This window comes from Pectinophora gossypiella, chromosome 6 (assembly GCF_024362695.1).
Source record: "Pectinophora gossypiella chromosome 6, ilPecGoss1.1, whole genome shotgun sequence".
Taxonomy (NCBI): domain Eukaryota; kingdom Metazoa; phylum Arthropoda; class Insecta; order Lepidoptera; family Gelechiidae; genus Pectinophora; species Pectinophora gossypiella.
The window spans coordinates 6,879,878-6,902,539 of record NC_065409.1 but is presented as its reverse complement, the minus strand read 5'-3'; the positions used below and the strand labels follow the sequence as shown (position 1 = coordinate 6,902,539).

General features: G+C 38.7%; 1 protein-coding gene across 3 annotated transcripts in view; it reads left to right on the top strand.

Annotated features, from left to right (window-relative positions):
- Positions 1-22,662, top strand: part of LOC126367262 (transcription factor Sp9) — a 75,793-nt gene that overhangs the window by 31,911 nt on the left and 21,220 nt on the right. The window contains exons 1-2 of one of the 3 annotated variants that reach the window (XM_050010685.1): positions 9,709-9,951; positions 14,186-14,233. In XM_050010685.1, coding sequence (XP_049866642.1) covers positions 9,874-9,951; positions 14,186-14,233 — 126 coding nt within the window. In that variant the 5' untranslated portion in view covers positions 9,709-9,873. Of the gene's footprint in view, positions 1-9,708; positions 9,952-14,185; positions 14,234-22,662 lie in introns of those variants that run through there. The other 2 variants (XM_050010686.1, XM_050010687.1) reach the window with 2 other exon arrangements.

Below are 22,662 nucleotides of genomic sequence, written 5' to 3'. Positions count from 1 at the left end.
CTGCGTGGCTTTCGCCACAGCGAACGCAGGCCGCCGGGCGGTGGCAGTTGTGGCTACTGTGCCGAAACTGCTGGCAGCGATGACATTGAGGAGCTCCTTTTCGTCCCCTCCAGGCTTCAATTTTGATACCGGGCATACAGAGTAGCTCGGTGGTGTTGTATATAGACTGGAAGCCCAGTGTCCGCCGGATCTCCACGAAGAAGATACCGCCCACCCTGCCCTGGATGGGACGGATGTACTGGGGGTCGAAACCGCGTCTGCGCAGCTCCTCCTCCAGTTCGGCGATATTGGTCTCCACGGGCAGGCCTTTGATGGCCAGCTTCAGGGCGCGTTCCGCCGGGGGGGCGTAGGCGAACCAGGAGAGTCCCGTCGCTTTTTCCAGGCCGGCAAGGTAGCGCTGGTAAAGCCGGAACTCTTCATTGGTCTTCGCCATAAAACGCACACCCTTCCCGTACGGGCGCGCGTTGGGGACGTGGCCGAGCACCTCCCGCAGCTTGCGGAAGTGGTGCGGCCAGTCGGGCAGCTGGTCCACCACGATGGGCGGTATCTTCCTGCTCGCTGGGGCGAGCGGCGGTTGCAGTTGGACAGGCTTCGGTGAAGGCGTGGGCATCGTCCGGGGGGACGGACGCGGGGGCGCGTGCGGTGGCGAGTCCGGATTTGTGTTTAGGACGGCCGCATATGAGCGCGGCGGCGTCTTCTCCGACTCGAACAGTGGCGAGAACGGGTTGTTGCTTGCGGGCGAGCGCGGCGGCGTTGTCTCCATGTCCAGTAAGGGCATGGAGAGTGCGACGGGCGGAGTGGTTCTCACGCCGGGTTTCGTTGGTGGCCGCTGTGGCGGCGTCACGGTCCTCTTCTCCGCGGGCCCTGCTCTCGGGAGTCGAGGCATGGGCAGCGGGAACGAGGCCAGTCGCACGCCTGCACTGTTGAGGCGCGGTGGAGGCGGTGGAGTGTCGGCGGCGATAGGTTGGGTGACGACGCGGGTGCGCACGAATGTGCGGGCCCTCCGCTTCGTCACGCCGGCGGTCGGGGGAGCCATCCTTGCTCTGCTCACCCCGTTACAGTGTGGGCGCGATGGGGCTGTCCACTTGTGCGAAACCTAGCGGTCCGCCAGGCAGCGCACACGTTATCACTCCCTCCCCGGTGAGACCCGCTGGTGGGAGGCCGGGGGTGGGTAGGAGTGATAACGGTGTTACCCTTTGGAGCCGCGGAATCTGGAGGGTATTTTTGAATAAAAATACCCCCCCTGCTTCTTCTTCTTCTCGTCAGGCAGCGGAGTGTGGGTGGACGGAGAAAACTTCGGCTTCCGTGCGCATCCGAGTGGACCAGGTGCAGGTCGGCATTTTTATCCAGTCAAAACATGAAGCTTAATGTGGAAATCGAAAGCATGTGTGTTTTTATCTACCGCTTAATTACTGACTTATTAAGTATATTCTTAAATTAAGGAATCGTGACCTTCCCTAAGATTTATCATTCCCAAAGTCAGACGCCTGAGATCGTTGCAGGAATGCAGTTTTAGAAAATATATCATAATTTAGGGCACGAAGCAAAAACGCGAGCACCTCGTTGCATGTTGCCTGAAGTTGCTCCGGGCTCTCCTTATAATTGCGGGGTTTCACCCAAAAGCCCTCAATTATAAAATAATAGCAGATGTGGATCATAGTAATAACAATTATTATCACGCTCGCTCGCTATCATTATTGTTGAAATATGGTCGATGGCGGCGTTGTATGCAAACTTGAGAATTCGCGCCCGTGATCAATCTGTCTGGACCGCGCCGCTCAGTCTCACCTACTACAAGCAATTCTTACACTACTGTTCACGTACTTTTAAAACGAAAATATTTTTTCGCAATAAAACGTCAATGAAGTTATCTTGCACGATCATATCTCAAGTCGGTGATGTGTCATCATTAATCAACATGCGACGATTTACGTAAATGTAAGGCAACGCCGTAATCGTTACATCTGGCGGAATACACCCGCTAACGTGTTGATCGCCTAATGCATTAGATTAATATACGCTATTCTATAATACGAGCGGTTCACTGTAATTATATGTTGAAATCTCAACATATTTGATCGCACGTAATAATGTTACCTTGTAATGCGCCGATTATTCAAATTCTCGAACAAGTAGACGGACCCGCCTCTTTGCAGTCGCAATCTTAATAAAGACTTCCTAGATGCACTACAAATGTATTTTATTTTTATGAAATATTGTTTGGTGCATGTAAGTTTAATTAAAGATAGCGTTTAATTAAAGTTAATCGGTGAGCAGTTGGAGCGAGATGAGGTCCATGTTGAGAACGAGCCAAATGGTCTTGGGGGTCGTTTTAATGTTATTGTGATCGGTCCGAGCTCGTAAACGTTCATTATTCTTGTGGAGGTAATGGTTTCCATTAGGCTTACACCTCAAAGTTTTAGGATATAATGGGCTTGATTGTTGAAGCTAGCAGTCGGAGTGGCGGGGCTGGCGCACGGCGCGCAGCGTCGGGAACTCGGGACGCGGTCCGCGAGCTATCCCGCCGTCATTACATCGGCAGCCTCGCCGATTAATCATTGCTGCTCTACCGGATAATTCGGCGGTTGATTTAGTGAAAAGCAACATGTTATTACGGGATAAATCTCTATCTAGAAAAGCTAAGAAGGCCTAAGCGCGCCTCTGATTTATGGAGCCTCCGGCCATCGCCCCGTTGCGTTTGATTTGTGATTCCCGGAGAACTTTGTTGTTTTCATCTTTAGTTGAATTTTAATGAATGCCTTTAAAATTATACGGGTTAGTGTGTAATTATACTCTGTAGCATCATTGATTATTGCTTTTAAAATAGCGCGTATTTAATTTATGTTCCTTTGATTTAGAGAAATAAGTCTGAAATGTAAGAAATTGTTTTGCGTTTTTATGCTTTTATAAGTAAGTAAGTATAGGTATTTATAGTTCATGTGATTGTCTCATTTCGTTGGGGGCGCATTACCCGCGGTCGGCGGTGCGCCGTGTGCGCCGCAGTCCGTACGCCATATATCCGCCGGCCGGCGACTTACCCTTTGGTATCGGCGTGGTCGTAATGCTCGCGCGCAGATAATATCTTGATTTATTGCGGCTATCGACCGCCTCCCTCCCCATGCCGCCATCTTCTTCCCCCTAAACTCACCTGATTTACCTGCGTCTGTAACGCACTATCCACTTTTCCGTACTTAATAGATTAGTTTCTAAAGATTATCGGATGTTTAGATTGCACCGCCGAATGCATTTTATGGTAGGCTATAATGTTTAATAATTAATAAATCTATCGGTGGGTCATCTCGGGCATTTAGAGGCGTAGTCCGTTGCGGGAAATTAATGAAGTCTTCCGCGGAGTTTCGCGGTTTAATAGCTGCTATTAATTTTATCTCAAGCACGGCGCATCGGCACGCCGCGCCCGCGCCGCCCGCGTCTATCGCTCACCGATGTCTACGCTCACATATAATGAAATTTTCAGATAATTAATAAATCGCTATTGGAATATTAAATTTTATCCAAGGTGATAGTGGCTAGCCGTAAAATTAATCTTAACTTTAATAAGTTTTGACGTTGTTTTTTTTTCGAAGTTATAATTTTATTGATAATTATATTGTACGAAGCAAATGTGGTGATGGGGCTTGGAGGAGATCGTTCAAAATAATAAGTCCTTTGAATAACGGGATACACGTGTTTATTAAGACATGGTACAATACAGAATCTCTAAATATGGTACGATTAATATAAACAAGGGGTGCCTCACTACATCATCCCCCTTTTTTTTTTAGAATAAAATAAAAGGATACATTTTATTCACTTAATTTTGCTACTTACTTAAAACTAAGTATAATATGGCTTTGTTAAGTTTTTATGGATTATATAATCATATCCGTTTTTATTTATCTTAACATTAGGAGTCAGGTCTTCGATTACAGTATAAGGACCTTTATAAATACAATCAAGTTTCTTGCCGTCGTTGTTTTTTATCAAAATCAAATCTCCTGTACCATAGTGAATAGGATTTACATTTTGATCATATATGAGCTTCCTCACCTCCTTATTTTTTAACAAGTTTGTCCGAGCATCATCTTGTGCTCGTTGTATTCTAAATTTACATTCCAATGGATAGCTATTAAAATTATACAATGGATCAAGACATGAGTTTAAATTATTTGGCAATGTGCATATGTGGCCGTAAACCAGTTCGAATGGGGTGTATTTTGTTTCGCTATGAACAGTTGTATTGTAAGCGAATTTCCAGTATGGAAGATTATCAAAATCAGCGGCATTATTTACTAACGGTTTATTTATCGCTCCATCTTGGCAAAATTAATCTCGAATATTGATATCTCGGGCAGTTTTATGAACTCGCTACATATATGGTGATGGGTGCTTTGTTAGTGTCTTGGGCCATGACGTGAACCGCTTTTCGTAATTTTACGCCGTATTTATTAAATTATTCAGTATAATTCCTTCAGCATGAGTGCTTTAAATATAATTTCTTAAAAGTGGTCTGGTCAAACATGTGTTTATCTTTGAACAATGTGACGAAGGCAGTAACTCGACAGATTGAAGACCCATTTTGTACTCAGAACGTGGAGTAAGTATTCAATAAAACATTTTCAGTCATAAAGTGTACCGAGGCGCAACGAGCGGCGTCCATCACAAAAAACGGCCAGTAGGAGCTTCGACAAGCTCACAAAAGCTCGTAAAAGCTCTCGACTATTATGTAGTTATTGTTACAGGGTGGAAACACCATTATTACACGGGTTGGCTGGTTTATTTTGTTTGGCGCGGTGCTGGCTGTCAGCCGCAGCGCCTCTCCTTGCACCTCGCGCCTCGCCCTCGAGTGCATGCACGTCATACATGCACTTTACCTCCACTAAATTATATATCACAAAATTGTTTTAGAAGAGCGCTGCTGAAACCTTATTTCGTCGTCAACGTGACGCGCTTTCACCACTACAACGCGTAATTTTATACTGCAAACATGTTCCTAGTTTTAGACACGCTATTATGTCACAAGTTAAGAGGTGATACGTACTTGACAAATTTCTCATGCATCTTACCTTCACAGGAAACCGAATCTAAAATTTTACAAGTACATCAACCCATATTTCCATAAATCCGACATCTCAATGAAGATATAGGACAAAATATTTGAATATTTGACAACAATTCGTCCTTTCCAGCTAATCCTATTATGTCAGTAAACAGTCGGGTGCTGACAGAAGATATCCGTCAAGTGAACATCTCGACATCGCGACTCTGCATTGTGTTGTATACTTGACATTTGTGCATTACGTAGACCAAAGAAATCACTTTGAAAGGACTCCATTATAAGGTTGCGCTGATGCAAATAATTTATAAAAAATAAGCAGTACTTCTCACAACTCTCAATGGCGGTTTCAAAAAATAAGTGAAATAAAATAAAAAAATATATAAAATAAAAATTATAGTAGATTTAAAAAATTACGTCCACACCAATTTTAATACTTAAGAAACCTTGTAAAACCAAATCAGCCAATAACCTTCGGGCATTCTCAATAAATTATCAAAACTAACCAAAACTTCCTCCAACAACCGTCTCCATCTCTCCATACACTCGTAGAGGAAACATTGAAATGGCTGCTTTTATTCCGGGATTACGAGACATTTTGCATAGGAAGCGGTCGTCAAATGTCCCGCATTCACTCCGGGATGAATGGGACACAATACCCGGGACTTACAGTATTGAATCACACGTGCGTCAATGGATTTCGAACAATGTTTTGATCAGAGATTTAGATTATCCTTAGTCCGGTGAGAACCTCGCGTAGGATAATAAAATTGTCGCGATTTTATCGATGTAAACATTTGAAAAGGATCATCATTTAAAGTTTATTTTGTTCAATATAAATATTATTTCTAGTGACCTCGTGATTTTGTGATAAAATTCTTGGGTTTTGTCAGTCGAAATGGCTGAGATGTGAATTTAAAGTATTTTGAACATCAGCTCCCTGACATTATTCCGGTTACACGGGGTTCGGTTACCTAACCTGAAGGTTCGACAGGATAACCATCCATTTCATCCTTATCTTCAGATGCTTGTTCTTACCTTCAGATAAGCTGAGGATTGGGAGGAGACTTTAAAGTAAGTATTTTGAACAATTATACATTGTTTTAAGTTTACGCGGTTATTATCATAATTAAAGCATATAATAACGGTTTCTTACCGCGTTTAAATGGGGATATGAGATTCCCGATATTTCGACACTGTTGCAAGTGCCATGATCACGGGATGACAGTCATCTTATGTGCTTTAATTTTGGACAATTAATTTACTTGGCTACCATTTTTGCCTTATTACTATCACATACCTAACAGTAAAATACTTTCAACGTTCAATGCTTTATTCAAGTTAAAAAACAAATTATTCTTCCAAAGGGTCTTGCGAACACTACTGCAAAGGAACGGAAGTCGGTGTAAGATTGCAACTGGATCACCCTTCCTTGCAACTGTTGGTGCATTGTGCACTGATTGCAGTTAAAAGGGTAACGTGCACAGCCAAACAAGGAACGCTATCAGATGCATTGTAATAATGTTACTATGCAAAGCTTTTTTAAAACCTTCCGAAGCGGTAGATTCGAAAATTGAAAATTCGAAATTGAAATTTAATTATGAAAGAAGACTGGATGTTTTTTTGTGGATACCTTTTATCGTTTTATTTTATTTAAAAGTAAAGAGACTGATGTATGGAATAAATACCATATATTTAGGTGTATGAAAATTGAAACGGCATAAAAGTCCCTTGTTATATTGTGACATATTCAACACGCGCATGCTCAGTTTGAATTTTGAGCATTATCGCAAATAAAAACTATTACTTCTTGTAACAACTTAGTGTTTGGTTATTTACCCTTATAGGTAATGTAAGAACGTGGCATCGAGTGCTACATGCTTGCTAGGTAAATACAGACAGTATTACCACTTTAGAGTGAATTACTGTAATATGGTGATATAGCTGGTACTTACTAACCAAAATAGAAATGAACAAAATATTTAGAAAATGTAGTTAAACTCTCAAATTCTAACTTACGTACAATAAACGAAGCTGCGACCTATTTTCAATCTTGAACAATACGTGAATGGGACAAAAATATGTTTTCATGTAATTGTAATTGTAATCGGAGTCGAGAGGCGTTTGGGCGGCGATTAGGGCGGGCAGCGACAGATGCGCACGCGACTATACATTGTTCCTATTTTCATTTGTACTGTAGTATTTCTCGTAAATGTACTTATTAGGAAAACATCCATAATATAAAAAAAAAATGTATTAAGAAACCAGAACACGCATCCATGTCCATAAATATAGTTAAGTAATTTAAATTACGATTGACTTTTATCGAATAAAATGTCAAAAAATCAACCCTGTAGTAACATATTATTAGTACATCAATGTATTCAACAGTCAAATCAATGCGAGCAGGCATTCAGTGAGACATATATACTTACATTGAATTTAATAAAGAAATAAATTCTCAAAAGAGCAAAATAATAAGTACAAGAAAGGTTCAAAATAAATAACGAAGAAGGAGTAATATAATAGGCGAAAAGTGAGTGTACAAAGAGCGTTGTGCGCGGGGAGCGTCGCGTCGCCTGCGCAGACGCAGCGGGCGCTCGAGATTACAATAATTACGCGCACACGCCGCGCCCCGCTTGCGCACTAATCACTATCATTTGCGCATGTTATTCTATATTCCGCACAAAACACTCGCATATCGCGACATCTACGCATTGTCACCGTCGAAGTTGCGAATAACGGCGCCTCTGCTTGTTACTGTTGCTAGACTGTTTTTAACAGTTTGCTTTGAGTATTGGTTAGTTAAAGTAAAGAAATGGCATGTGTATGTAGGAATTATTACATTAAATCTTCAATAAAAAAGTATGTTTACGTATATCTCGACCGACATAGATAGGATTAAGAGCATATTTTAAAATAAGTACTTACCTACTTTCAGTGTCCATAAATAAAGATGGTAGGGAGGTTATTTAGAGCTACACCAACAACGTCGACATAGCTTTACGCCTGTATCCCCGAAGACGTAGGCAGAGGATTATACAATATGTTATTAGACATTCACTCTTATGCCATCGAAACTTTTTTACATACTTAAGTACTTAAATAAAAAAAATCGGCAACTCCTATCTCTGCCGCACCATTAAAAAGTGGAACGGGTTGCCGGCTCAAGTGTTCCCTCCTTCTGACAACATGGGGTTGTTTAAGCAAAGCGTGAAGAAGGGACCTAGTAGGCCGCAAATGATTCGAAACTGACTCATTCGAAAGAATCCTGATTAATGTGTTTTTCCTTAATAGTTAGAATGTTTTTTTTTTACGTGACTTATAGTAGATTTGCCGCATATGGCATTTACTACTTGGCTGGACAGAGTTAGAATATGAAGTATGTTTTGCAAACACAAAATGTGCATCTGTTTAATGAATCAATACTTCCGACTTCCTTCAATTCAGCTTTCTTAAAAGCTATTATAAATCAGAGTTTCTCATAAAAAAAGAAGTATCCAAATGTAACAGAAATCAAAGGGAACATCTGTTGCAGTATCACGTTATATTTCGCATGATATCAATAGTGGAGGAAAGCGTATCCTGTCATACGAGCTATATCCGCCCCCGTGTCCGTAAAAAATGGACCAATTTTTATAATAGTCGTTGGGGTAACGACCCAGAGTCTTTATTACCGACCGGAAACATTTATAACCTTTCGTGAAAAAATACCTATTAGTACTGAGGGTGCAGCTGATGCAGTGTTAAATGTCATTAGTGATTATTGCACACGATAGTGATTTGATGGAACCAAACTCTTACCACCATCAGTTGTGGAAGAACATGATGAACTGCTCAACTTAACATACCAGAATAACCTATGTACGTCCCACTGCTGGATAAAGCCCCACTTCAATCAACCGAAGGGGATATGGAGCATACTCCACCATTTCACTACGCTGCTCGACTGACGGTTGGTAGACGCGTTAGAGCTAGTAGCCGGGGGCTTAACGTGGCTTCTAAGCACGGAATGATCTTACTTTTTCGGACAATCTGATGATTCAGCCTACAATGTCCTAGCCAAACAAAGGACATTCTCACAAAGTGATTTTCGACCGTGTCCCCGTCAAACCAGTAGACCACGAACCGAATTTATTACTTTCATCTGAATAGAATAGAATATGTTTATTTAACAAAAAACTTAAACATTATTACATGACTGGCGGACCCCGCACTAGGGAAACCCTGTATCGCAGAGGTCCTGAACATTTGTTGTTATTAGTAAACACTTTTATAGTCTAGAAAATGAGCAATTTTTTGTATGAAGACCTCAACATTAGGAGCTATGATGCTTGTTAGTTTAATTTCAATAAGAACAACATGGAACCACAACCTAGTTTCACAAAGCAATTTCTGCTCATTCTGTCCCTATCGGTGCTTGTGGCTATTATGTTTTTAACGATTTTGGTGGGTTAATATTTCCTATACAATTTAACAATGCTTAAAATAGCTTTGATTACAACAGTAAAATGTGCGTTATCGTTTTATATTAGTTTCGCGTGACGTAAGAGCCCGCCCAACCGCCCAGCCGCGTCGCGCGCCGCCCCGCGGGTAAACAAACAAGAAGAGAGGGAGAGGCACGATGTGCGACAGAGACTGTGTGCCAGGCTCGACTCAGTCGGCACCCTGCAATTAGTAGGCGAGATTCGTTCGCCGCATCGATTCGTTACGAGATAATTGCTCCGAAGAATTTTCTTTGACATGAAAATTTTGTCGCGCGAGTGCCAATTCCGGAGTTAGTGAGAAGTGAGGTTCCGCATGGGAATCTATGGGACGACATGAATTGCACGTATTACCAACAGCACGGGGGCTCGCACCCCGCGCCTCATAATGTTAATAACAATTACTTCAACGAGGTAAATAGTATTTTTTTATTAAATTTTAATTCGAGTTTTGTGTATTTCATGTGTTTTAATTTTCTTTTTTATTTGTGTAAGTAAGTACAAACATTAAAACAATACCAAATGGATTCCAATTGGACATTTATTTATTTTTTTCATGTTTTAAAAATTACACGTGGTTGTAATAATAAAAGGTGTAAGTAACACTCCAACAAGACTGTCTGACATTATTAACAGCAATAAAATACCTACATTTGCAGAGTGCGTCTGTAATTATCTTAGCCACTTATCAACATGATAAAAAAAATGTTTGACTTTCAGTGCCTATGAAGTAGCTAGTTTAATTTAGGATGAAACAAGTCATAAAAATTGTCGTAAATCCACACTTAACCAACGTAAAGTGGGTTTTTTATTATTTTTAATTTATCTCAAAACACTAAAAACCGGCAGTATGTTTATTTGTACATAACAATAGCCAGCGCGATGTAAAAAAACAGCGTACTTAAAGAAAAAAAAACATTTATTACCTAATTACCATTTTACAACGTTCGTTAACATATTCACTACCACGATCAACCTAATTTCTCACATGATCCCAAATTAGTATACTCGAGAACACGCTGAAAAAAAATCTTAAGACATTTGTGCGTTCACGGAGCGTGACAAACAAAGGCGTCCGAAAATGAGGCAACAAAGGCAAAGGCACAGCTCGACAAAGGCAGAATGGGAATAAAAATATTTAATTGGTGTGATTACGAGCGTGATTATGGCACAAACACCTCCCGTCGTCGACAATGCGCCGTGTGAGCCCACCTTTCTTTCATTGTTGTCGATTTCTTACAATACCGACACGTTTGTTGTTCAATTGAAAGTAATTCTAGACGCTAATTTTTATTTCACACTCTTGTTATGCGAATATCGGATTAATAAGCTTCGAATAGATCGAACGCAAAGCATCTTAGTTCATATGCGTCTTTTTTGTTTTCAATAAGTTGCATTTTTCAATTAATAGGTTAAAGGAGTTGATTCCTTCCGTGTCTAGTACACAAAAAAATAGTACTATTTTTGTAGGTAATATCCTAAAAAAAGCAAAAAACTTAAAACTTTTCAAAAAGCTGGCAACTCTTATCACGTTTTTGACCAAAATCTCCACGCCGGACATTTTAATTAAAAGCGACTGAGATAAAAATCTTAAGCGTAATATAAAAGTTCTTGGAAACCTATATCATGCTAATATAAAGAACGTGTATATGAAATTATTATTATCTAGTAACACCTCAGATATGAAATGAAAACAACGCGTTGTTAGGCGTCGAGTTATCTTTAACTGCCATCCGTGCGCCGAGTACATTTCCGGTTATATTTCAAATGTCAACTTTGTAGCAATCGTCATGTAAACTCGTGTAAGTAGAAGTTAATTGAAATCTAGATCACTATCCGAGGGGAATCCTCGATGACAGGACCCGCAAGAGTAATTAGTTACATTGTGAATGCAATTTTATAATTTTATATATGTATATAATTATAAATTTGTGTGTATAGGCTTTCGGAATACCTATACTTTGAGACCAGTGATGTGCCGTCCAGGGAATGTTCTCCGAGTGTGAATGTTCCCGTTGTAAAAACCCTTTAATAGTAAAGACATTGGCTGCTTTTCTTTATTAGGTAATTTGTTCTTTCTTAAACTCTGCTCTAGTCTGCCTAAAAGTTTGCTAATAAAGATATTTTTAATAGGTACCTAACTTACGAAATCATATATGAGGTTTTTTTTGTTAGCATTTAATTCCTTATAGTGTTATACATTTTTGATATTTTGCTGATAGTTTCCCTAAAAATAAGTAAATAAAATAACAAATAATTTTTACGTATATTTTGCCTTTACAGAGACTTAAACATAGCTGCCGAGTGGGTATAAGGTCACGAGCATTAATATTTATACACTTTGGTACCACGTCACATTAACTTTTTTGACAAATTGAACTATAAGTCTCACTAAATGTCAAATATATTAGTGCGACAGAATCCTAAAGTGGGTACATTATATTGCTCATGACTGTACTATACACCTCTGGCTACCCCTTTGGAACTACATGCGCGATGCTATGTTACGTTGTTCTGTATTTACACAGATTAAAATGCAAAAAAATCAACATTAACAGGATAACACGAAAATAATTCTGAAATACTAAAGTACTTACAGACATAACATAGAGCAACTTTCTATGTAAACGAAAAAAAAAATTTTATAAAATACAATTCCAAATTACGAGTAAAAGCAATTATCAATAAATTACATTTCACTAATTTAATTGCATTCTGAAATTCAATTTTTGTTCCATTTTTGAAGTGTGTTAGAGTGCAATTAAGTTTTACTCTCTCTTTGAATTAAGTACCTGCCTTATTATCTTATTAGGTATTTCAAATAACCTTATTACCGACCTAAAACGATTTCACTAACAACGAAAAATACTTAAGAGTCTTTGCAGTAAGAAAGTAGATCAGTCCACGATATTATTGACTGAATGTATAATTATCATAATGTAGAGTTAAAATATTTTTCGGCTCGGATCGGGCCAGTCATTGCAATTAAATACAATCCTTTTAAGCGGCTTAGAAAGCAGTGGCCACGTTGCATAAGGGTAATTATACTATATTAGAAGTGCTATTACAGAACTATTATCATGTATTTGTGAGCCTCGTTCGAAGATATTATTCATTGGTAAAACATAATTTTCCGTTCGTATGATTGTTTTTGAAATAATAGTAGGTATCTATTGATTTGAAGTAATTGAACATTTGATTGTTGTTGTGGAATTATTATTGCATTAGATTTTCATTTTTATTTATAAATAATTTGCATGTGTAGAATAGATAACATAACATAAATACATAACATAAACAGCACAGGCACAGGCCTCCCCTCAATCAACCAGAAGGGGTATGGAACATACTCCACCACGCTATTCCACTGCGGGTTGGTGGAGATGTTTTACGGCTAAAAGCCGGGACCAACGGTTTAACGTGCGCAGAGTACCGAATCATCTTTTTTTTTCTGACAATCAAGTGATTCAAGCCTGCAAAGTCCTTACCAAACAAAAAACAGTCTCACAAACTGATTTAGAGAATGTCCCCATCGGGAATCGAACCGGGACCACAACACAGCCTCTGTGGTCTAATGGGTAGAGCGTTATCCTCACGATCTGGAAGTGAATAGATTATTAAAAAGAAACCTAATCTTCGGGAATACAGGCGTGATGCTATATTGTAATGTAACTGGTAAACTAAGTTAAGCTTGCATATCCTTCGAAGCATAATGGTCACAAAGTAGAGATCCCAATTTCAGTGGCATAGCTACGGCTAGGTCGCGGGGAGAGGGTGGTGGCGGAGTGCGGAGGGTGCACTCGGTCGGGTCTCGCAATTACCGAGCCATAATTACAGGGCTCGCGCGGCGCCCAAACCAGCCATCGCCGCGCCCGCGCCGATCGGCCGAATCTCCTTCCATAATTAAAAACGCTCCAAATTTAATTCGCTCGCACACGGCCCCGACTTATGATATTAACTTTTTACAGACTTTCTAATTAGTTTTTTTTTATTTTAAACTTGGAACGGTGGGAAAATAGTGCAGCCTTATGCATTTCCCTTTAGTGTTGGTTTTGGTTCGCAGGTACTAGACGTATATGTAAGATATCACACTTAGTTAGTCGTTAAAATAAGTAATTAATTAGTAATTAAGTAAACTATTTCCATATCTATCGATAACCACCAGATACAAAAGTATTTGTGTAAAGGTAATCTTACGAAGCCCCCGCCTCTCAAAACATTGAGGCATACCTACTCAACTCAACAAGCAAAACTAGATGCTTGAAGAACTTGCAAAATCTTATCGGTTCTCACGCATATTTACTTTTCCGCTACCGCACATAAAAACCGAATATAAAAAATATTGGACTATTCCAACAAAGTATAAATTGCGGAATAAATATTAGGGGTATTTCTAAATAAAACATAAAATGGCTTTCATTTGCGGGGTTAGTCAAGTCTCTCAGTACAATGAAAAGCTGATTTTCAAAAACAAATTACCATGACTGTACTATACCAAAAAAAAAAAACGCTCGACGTAAAGGGAAAATAAAGCGAACGCGCCATAGAGACACGCGACGTCAAGCAACTCGCCGTTCGGGTAGTCACTGTCAACGCCATAATTCAGCATAATATCTTTGTGTGTAACAAAATCTTTCTTCTCTTTCAGGTTAGTATCGACCCCGTGTCCGCGGACCACAAGGACATGAAGATATTAGTAAGTACTATATCTATTTTTATTTATTTATATATCTATATCACACTTACATTACTCATAAGTACACATAACTACAGTATTGTTCTGTTCCGGTTAAATGCCATACATTATTGTAAGTAAGTACTTATCTAGATTTGTATGCATCTAGAGCTGATCTGTATAATCTGTAATCGCAATAATTTACATGTTCGCAATTCGAATTCATTACGCTCAAGGTAATTGCTTAATAGCGGTGATTTCCGAACGGCGATTCCAACAATGGTCGGATATCATTCCGATTTTCCGCCACGAAGGCGGGAAATTATATCGGAACGAATGTCGAATTATAATTTATTTTGATTTGTCGTCGGTGGTGACGGCTTTGTGCGCTGAGAGGCGCACGCAATGCATTCGTCACGGGTAGCATGCGCGCGCGCCGCTGCCCTGCCTCTCGCGATCGGCGCTCGACATTGTTCGGAGAGGAATCTACCTCGAGGCGGTGCCAGTACTACGTTTTTATATATGGAGCTCAAGTGCCCATTATATTATTATAAAATAACGACAATACCAGTTTATTTTCAAAACCTAATATTCGCTTGTTATCCTTGTCCGTGAATATGACATTTCAATAACTACTAAAAGCATTGTTTAAAATACCTACCATTGCGTAAACGCTGAGCTACGTATGTTAATTTGCATTACGAAAACCCACACTTTTTATAAAAATGGAAATTATATTCTTAACCGACTTCAAATAAAGGAGGATTTCAGTTTGGTCCATAGTATGTAATATTGTTGGCATTGCACTATTGATCAAAATCGGGTGACTAAAGTTCTAGTCAAAAACATTATTAGTAAGTATGAACAAAAGAAGAGAGGCCTTTGAGGGACATTGAGGGCTATTAATAATAATAATAATAAAGTCCGGGCCTCCATAGGCCCGAGATATGAAAAAGACATACAATAATAATAATGAACAAAAATAATGATCTCGTTGATGTCTTTTGTATGAAAGAAGCCCTTATCAATGTTAGTAGGCAACATGAAGCCGAATTAGTTACATAATTATAATATATGATTTTTTTTTTTCAAATTATAAAATTGTTAAAAATCCCTGTGTCAGAACATACATTATTGTACAGGGTGCTGGTGTAGGTAGGTACTGGAGATGCTAGGGGACTTCAACCTTTATCAAAATATTCAACAAAATATTAATTCTTACTATTTATTAATTAGATTTTGAAGTGGGTCTTTTTAATACAGTGACAATTAGATGTACATTGCGCAGTGTGTGATTAGAACTATTTTACAGCTTTTTTTTTAATTAAGATGGGTTATATAAGTTACGCAATGAAAATCCAATTGTCGTCGTAATTCACAATTGTCACCTGTACATTAAACTTTTTATAAAATAGAATTACATTTTGGTGTTCATTGCGTGATCATTATGAAGCTACGAAATATTTGTGTTCAAGCTACTTACGAACTCCGCAATGTCCTTTCATGAAAATGTATTGTATTTTACACTTGTAATGTTTATTGAATAGACCCGGTGTCTAGTTGCGCATTCAACAAGACAGTAGGTAAGGTAGTGTGTATACAACTGCATACATTTTGTTGGTGCGACAGTAGTTGCGCCTTTATGGCGTCCTAGTGAGATAGGGTCTGTAAGAGACTCATCTTCATCATCAATTCAAGAGCCTCTCTCTTGGCCGTGTAGCTTTCTCCACTTTTGTCTATCAAGGACCAATTCTTTGACTTCCTTATAAAACACGACGTTCGTGTTTCTTTAGCTTATTAAATGTAAACTCTTATTGGTCAGCTCTTTCCTTCTATCTTCCCTTCTATGATGTTAAAAACATCAATTTGTCGTGTCCTATTTAAGTGTTCAATCATCTTGCCACTTCTGTCCTCCATAACCCTCATTATTTGTCTCCTTTCCCTTACTCTTACACGCGCTTCTTCGTGGGTAACCCTTTCCAACATCCAACTTATTCTTTCCAACCTCCTTCAGCACCAGATTTCAAAGGCTTCGAGTCTCTCTCTGTCTCTCTGTCATCCATGTGTGACTTTCTATTCTATAATGCGATATGCTGGTAAACTGTCACCGTTTAGTTGCAAACGTATAAACTAACAGTTTTTTACATAAGTCGGCGTGTAAAACTAAATATTGGGTGCTGATAATAAATGACGTCAGGAGTACTTAAGTGAGTCAGAGGCCTCAGGGCGGCTTGAAGACATGACTACTGAGTTAGGAACCTGGTTCAGAGTAACGTGGTGGAAATTCATATGAATAAAGAATAATACTACGCGTAGAATTGTAACCCTCCGCCCCGCACCGATTTATATCGGTGGCCAAGCAAAAATCACCTCACCCTCTCTGAGTCTTCATCGTCATCATCAATTTAAGTGCCACACTCTTGTCGGTGTAGCATTTTCCGTTCCAGTCTATCAAAGGCCAATTCCTTGACTTCCCTATAAGACACGACGTTAACCTTTTCTTTAATCTGTTCCATGTAATCTCTTCTTGGTCTTCCCCTTCCTCTCTTTCCTTCTAGCTTTCCTTCTATAATGTTTTTAATAAATTCGTCGTGTCTTATTAGGTGTCCAATCATCTTGCCTCTTCTGTCCTCAATAATTCTCAGTATTTGTCTCTCTGAGTCTTATTTTAGTCTAAATTGCCGTAAGTCGCTAAGGAGTAAGGGTACACGCGTAGTGTCTGTCTCGCTCGGTAAGGCGGCACACAGGAAGAATATAAGGTTTTTCTACGGAGTCTCCAAGGCGTGACTGTGGCTGAAGACTTAAGGATTTGTTTTCAAAATATGCAAATGACAATTAGGTGTTGCCGGCATTTCTTTCACTTCTTAGCGGTCGAATTTCTCAAACCCCTTATTTGTGGTACTTTAAAATTGGAAGCTTTGTGCAATATTTCAACATTCTAATGCCATCAGTTCGGGTTGGCGCTGATATCAGTCAGTTTCACATTTTATGTATTCAGATTAGAAAATATGCCTCCAAGCAAGGTATTGTTTGAAAGATACACAAAGCCTTTACTTCCTACTACTACTGGAAAACAACCGATTGATCTATACAGAACTATGGTTGAAAAGGTAAATGGTAAAAGATTACTATCTAACTAGTTTCCATACAATCCTTGCTTTCACGTCGTCTACGATTGTATGTATATTTATATGAAGTATTTGTTTTAATACAATCCTTGGCGCACGGAGAATGCGCAATTGAAAAGGCTATCGATAAAATACGGCGGCTGACACAATGTGCATTCAGTACGACGCTCGTTGCGCGAGCGCAGGCGACGCCGCGGGGCGAGCTGTGTGTGGCCGAATTATGGAACTGTGCTTTTAATGGTACATAAATAACTAATTATGTTTATTTACTTTATGTCCAATTGAACATGTATGCCATTACATCGCAATTAAAAATAATGCAAACTGATGCCGACTGCCGATTCAAGCAGGGTAGCCAAAAGTTAATTTTATTTTAGTTTGATAGCTTAATTTTATTATAGTGCCACCCCTCACTTACTTAAGTGTAAGATAGAACTAGTTAAAGAACTGTTAAACTAAATAAAAGTAAGTTTGCGCCAGCCAGAATTGGCTTCAAAATAATTATTTACTATGTGGACCAGCTTAAAATTAAAGTGTTTTTTGCAAAAGAGACGATTTACACTTCCTTTTTTTACTTAAATTTCTGTGTTTGCCTTGTAAAAGACAAAATTCAGGGGTAAATAGCATTCTCAATACTCAGAAAATAAAAGATGTTGTTTGATTTAGCTTACATGTCCCTACATAATATGAAGCCATGATTTATTTATCTGCTATGTGCTAACGTGACGAAATAAGATAATATTCATATTTACTCATTGTAGGAGTATAGTTCATTCTGATTATTACACATTAAAAATATTTAACAATTTTCGGAAGTCAAAATTTGTATATTAAAATAACTGATAAAATAACTGAGAAAACCCCATATAAAAGACATCAACGAGATACCTATCTTTTGTATGATTTTTTTAATCTAGTACCTAAGCAGAGACTATGGAATTCTATAATATACTTCTCTTGCTTCCTCCACATTAATTATTATTGTTTCATACAGGCGCGCCAATTCAGAGAAAATCGTAAAAAATCAATTATTTGAAAACCGTCTGAAAATTACTTAGTAGATTCAATAGACAGAGAATCTTAGAAAACATAGAATAAATAATAAGACTACCTACGTATATAGAAGGGACAGTCTCTACCCCGCACTAATACGAGCTTCGAGCGAGATTGTTTTACCTCACCCCCTGATGGAGTGTACTTTAACCTATTTAAGTCGCCGGCCGTTTCAGGAGTAAGGGAGCGCGCGGGGCTGTCTGTCTAGCTCGCACTCACGGAATCCAAATTCAAATAAAAATTCAAAAAAATGTCTTTATTCAGTAGGTAACATGAATCGTTAATTTTTACATAACGAACGTCTCATCCGCCTAAAACTATAGCCAGGGAGAAGAAGGTGCAAGAAAAACCTTTTTTTTTTAAAGAATAAGGCGGCACACGGTGAGAAGGAGACTTTTATATAGAATGTCGGTGCTGTGACGTGTCTGAAGAGTATATCCCCCTAGCATTATCCCGTTTTTCACAGGGTCCGCTTACCTAACGTGTCTTAAGAGTATTTTGTATAAAATCATTCAGCTAGCAATTGAAAATCTTTATTCTTCATAACAAAAGTTTCTTTCCTAATTTCTCCGAAATTGGAACTTGTTTCTCTACCTAAAATAAACTTCAAGTAACGTTTTGCGAAAGTCGAAGTCCAAGGAAAACTAATCCGGGTAAAATTCTCCGAGAGGCTTCCCGACTATGTTGAAGCTATGTGGGAAATACATCACGAAGGTAGGTATCCGGGAACATGTCTCGAGTGGGGGAGGAGGTAGGGGGAGGTAGGAGAAAGTTACGAGCTCTCGCCCAAGGCGCTCGGGGTTAGTCGACTTGACCATTCATTGTATGTATAAGTAGAGTCATCTATAAGACATGTCTGTTCGTTACATTTGGCTATTTTGTGGGGATTTTTGGCATACTTACTCGTACATACATACATAAACTCACGCCTATTTCCTATCGGGGTAAGCAGAGACAATAGAGTTCCATTTACATTCCATTTTCAGTTTAAAACTAGATTTTCCTTGTTAGTGTTTATTGGTGTTTTAATAATGAAATGTATTTATCCACCTATGTTATTATTTACATTTACTTATATATTAAAGAAAAAAATTAATAACGTGCTCAGTGGTGAAGAAGACATTGTCAGGAAACCTACATTCTCGAGAAATGCGTTTCGGAGGTATGTGACCTGACTTATACTATAGTCTGGTTTTCCTTCACGGGCTGGATTAATTCAAATTTTCAGGTTAGGTAAGCGAACCCTATGAAAAAGGGATAACGCTAGGGAGATGTGTCATACACAAGGAACCTCCCATAACCTGGCAACACAGAAGCTGAATCTTTTAAATAAGGTACATATTACATAATTTTCTTCAAAACAACAAATAGTATTATAAGCGTAAAGAATAACATATGTTTCATAGAAATACCCTACAATTTAATAGATATAACGATGAGTGTAACAAATGACTGCGTTCCACCTCTTCTACGTAAGACTACGTAATGCAATACAAGTCCAACAGTTACTTTGATAAGTAGCCTGCAATTTACACGTCACTTAATATTTCGCTTGTTAGCCAGTATTGTTTATCAATACTTGTAGTACTAGTGATGGAAACAGTTAGTAGTGACGATTGACATGCTTATATGCGATATCTAAGATTACAAGTGTTATAAAACTACTTTTTAGGGGTTCCGATTGGCCGGCGAAGTTAATGCCATCATAAGTGTCATTTTAAAAAAAATCTACTGGTTTCGAATTTCCGAATAAAAAACCCGTTTGATATTACAACCATGTGTATCTTTAAACGTTTAGTCTGGGTCTCCCCTCAATCAACCGGAAAAGGTGTGGAACTCCACTACGCTGCTCCACTGCGGATTAATGGAGGTTAATTAGAGTACCTATCGTAAAATCGGCAATTAATTCCTAGGCAAAGTAAAGTTACATTTCCAAAGAATCTTACTTACTTAGAAACAATCTTTCTCTTCAACTAATCTGTATTGGCACACCTCCCTATTTTCATATTTTTTTATTTATTCATTAAAATTAATTAAATGTACAATTTAATTAGCAATGCCCTGCAAAACTGTTTAAACAGTTCGTCTCTAAAAAGTAATTTGTATATCACAATATTTTAAGAGTAACAAGAACTCTTAAGTGGTATCGTTTAAAAGTATTTTTTTAAATTTACTTTTTTCTTCGAGACGAATGTTCTCAGACAAACTATTTACTATGTAGGGTAGTCTCTTTATTAAAGTTCTATCGCCGTAATAATTATTTACTCTAGGTTTTCGTATTGGCTTGGCTCTTGTCTGCATCGTCCGGTCTGTGTCCGGCCATCAACCCATTAGAGGCCGTACGGCGTGATCCGGCGCCGTCCACTTCTCTTATTTCCGGCGGCGTCTGACGGTCAAACCCATCCCGACGGTTATAGCCACCTCCAGACGGTAGACGGCACATAATGAAACTACTGACCGCCTCATTGATTAAGTTTGTACTTTGTTATCCACTGTGTACCTTTGAAGGTACGCAAACCATTATCTACCACTACAAAGTCTACCTACGTTACTTAAAATCACGCTTGTAACCTTTGATTTAGATTCTGCATTGTAGCTTGACTACAATATTTCTGAATATATTTATTTTAAACTTTCTAATATCGACCAGGTATCCAATATTTTAATGTACTTAGGAGTACTACTTGCACCAATTAATTACTCCGTGACTACTAGATCGATAAAAGATTATTAAGTATCTTTATTTTTACTTATTTTAAACTATGTTGATTTACCTCTGAAGTCAGTTTAGTATCTTAAACTACATCTCTATACTTCAAATTAGGTTGAGATAAGTCCGAAGGGTAACAGGTACGTTGACTAAATAATACGTCATCACATCACTAATTTAAAAGCCACGCTCTTGTCGGTGTAGCATTCTCCATTCTTGTCTATCAAAAGACAATTCTTTCACTTCCTTATAAGACATGACATTCGCCTTCTCTTTAATCTGTTCTATGTAAGCTCTTCTTGGTCTTCCCCTTCCTTTCTTTCCTTGTAACTTCCCTTCTATGATATTTTTAATGAATTCGTTGTGTCTTAATAAGTGTCCAATCATCTTACCTCTTCTGTCCTCAATAATTCTCAATATTTGCCTCTTTCCCTTTACTCTTACTAACCCTTGCAGTCCAAATTATTCTTTCCATCCTTTTCCAACACCACATCTCAAAGGCCTAGAGTCTTTCTCTGTCTTTGTGTGTCCGTGTCCAAGTTTCACATACATAGAGTGAATAAGTAATACCTATTCTACATAAATAAAGTACAATGAACTTTAAAATCAGAATATCATCATGACATGACTTATAATACCTATGACTTTCAATTAAGCAGGTATGTGGAGTAAATTGTATTTTTTTTTTGCAGTGACGAAATCCGTACTAAACAATAGGTAATAAAACGCATTTATAAAAGGAAAATGTGTAGCTAGAAATTGGTATTTGCGATACATATTGACTAGACAACTAATTAAATAATGATGATAATAATGTGTCATGTAGAGTACCTATCAACCGGGTTGTAGGTGTACTATCATGTACCCACTTTAGAACCTTGTCGCACTATACCTAATATTTGACATTTAATGAGACTTACGGTTTAATTTGTCAAAAAAGTTAATGTGACATGGTTTCAAAGTATATACATATTAGTACTCGTGACCGTAGGTAAGTCTATAACTAACATCGAGCTTTAAGTCCTCAAGGTGATAAAAAGTGACTTTGTTTTATACCTACTTACCTTCTTCTAATGCTTGTAGGTATGCATGAAACATCAGAAATGTTCTGAACCTCGTTAATCACTTGCAGACAAAATAGGTCGCTAACAGAGTTTAATTTACATATTTCCCGTGCCCCGCCTATTTATATTCTCAAAAATATTGCCTCTCATGAAATTTCCACGTAATTCGATTCCTCTCTCGCTCGCCGCCCTCGTGCTGTAATTTCACATCTCAGCGTGAGTTTCGTGTTCAAATTAAAATGTTTATTGCGTTGAGTTCGCACGGTGCCCTGCGCCCGAGGATTTTTATTTCGTTATCCCAGACACGCCCACCTTCCCCCGCCTCACCCCGCATTCACTATTTTATGACCCGATGGCACCCCTGTCTAATATCGCGACTGTCATATCCGTCGCGACTCTACCTTGCTCCGATACAATAAGACATATTTTATACCATCCTACGTTTGTTCCTACCTCACTGGTAACGTTTGCTCATGTTATGCGTGTCATAAAACT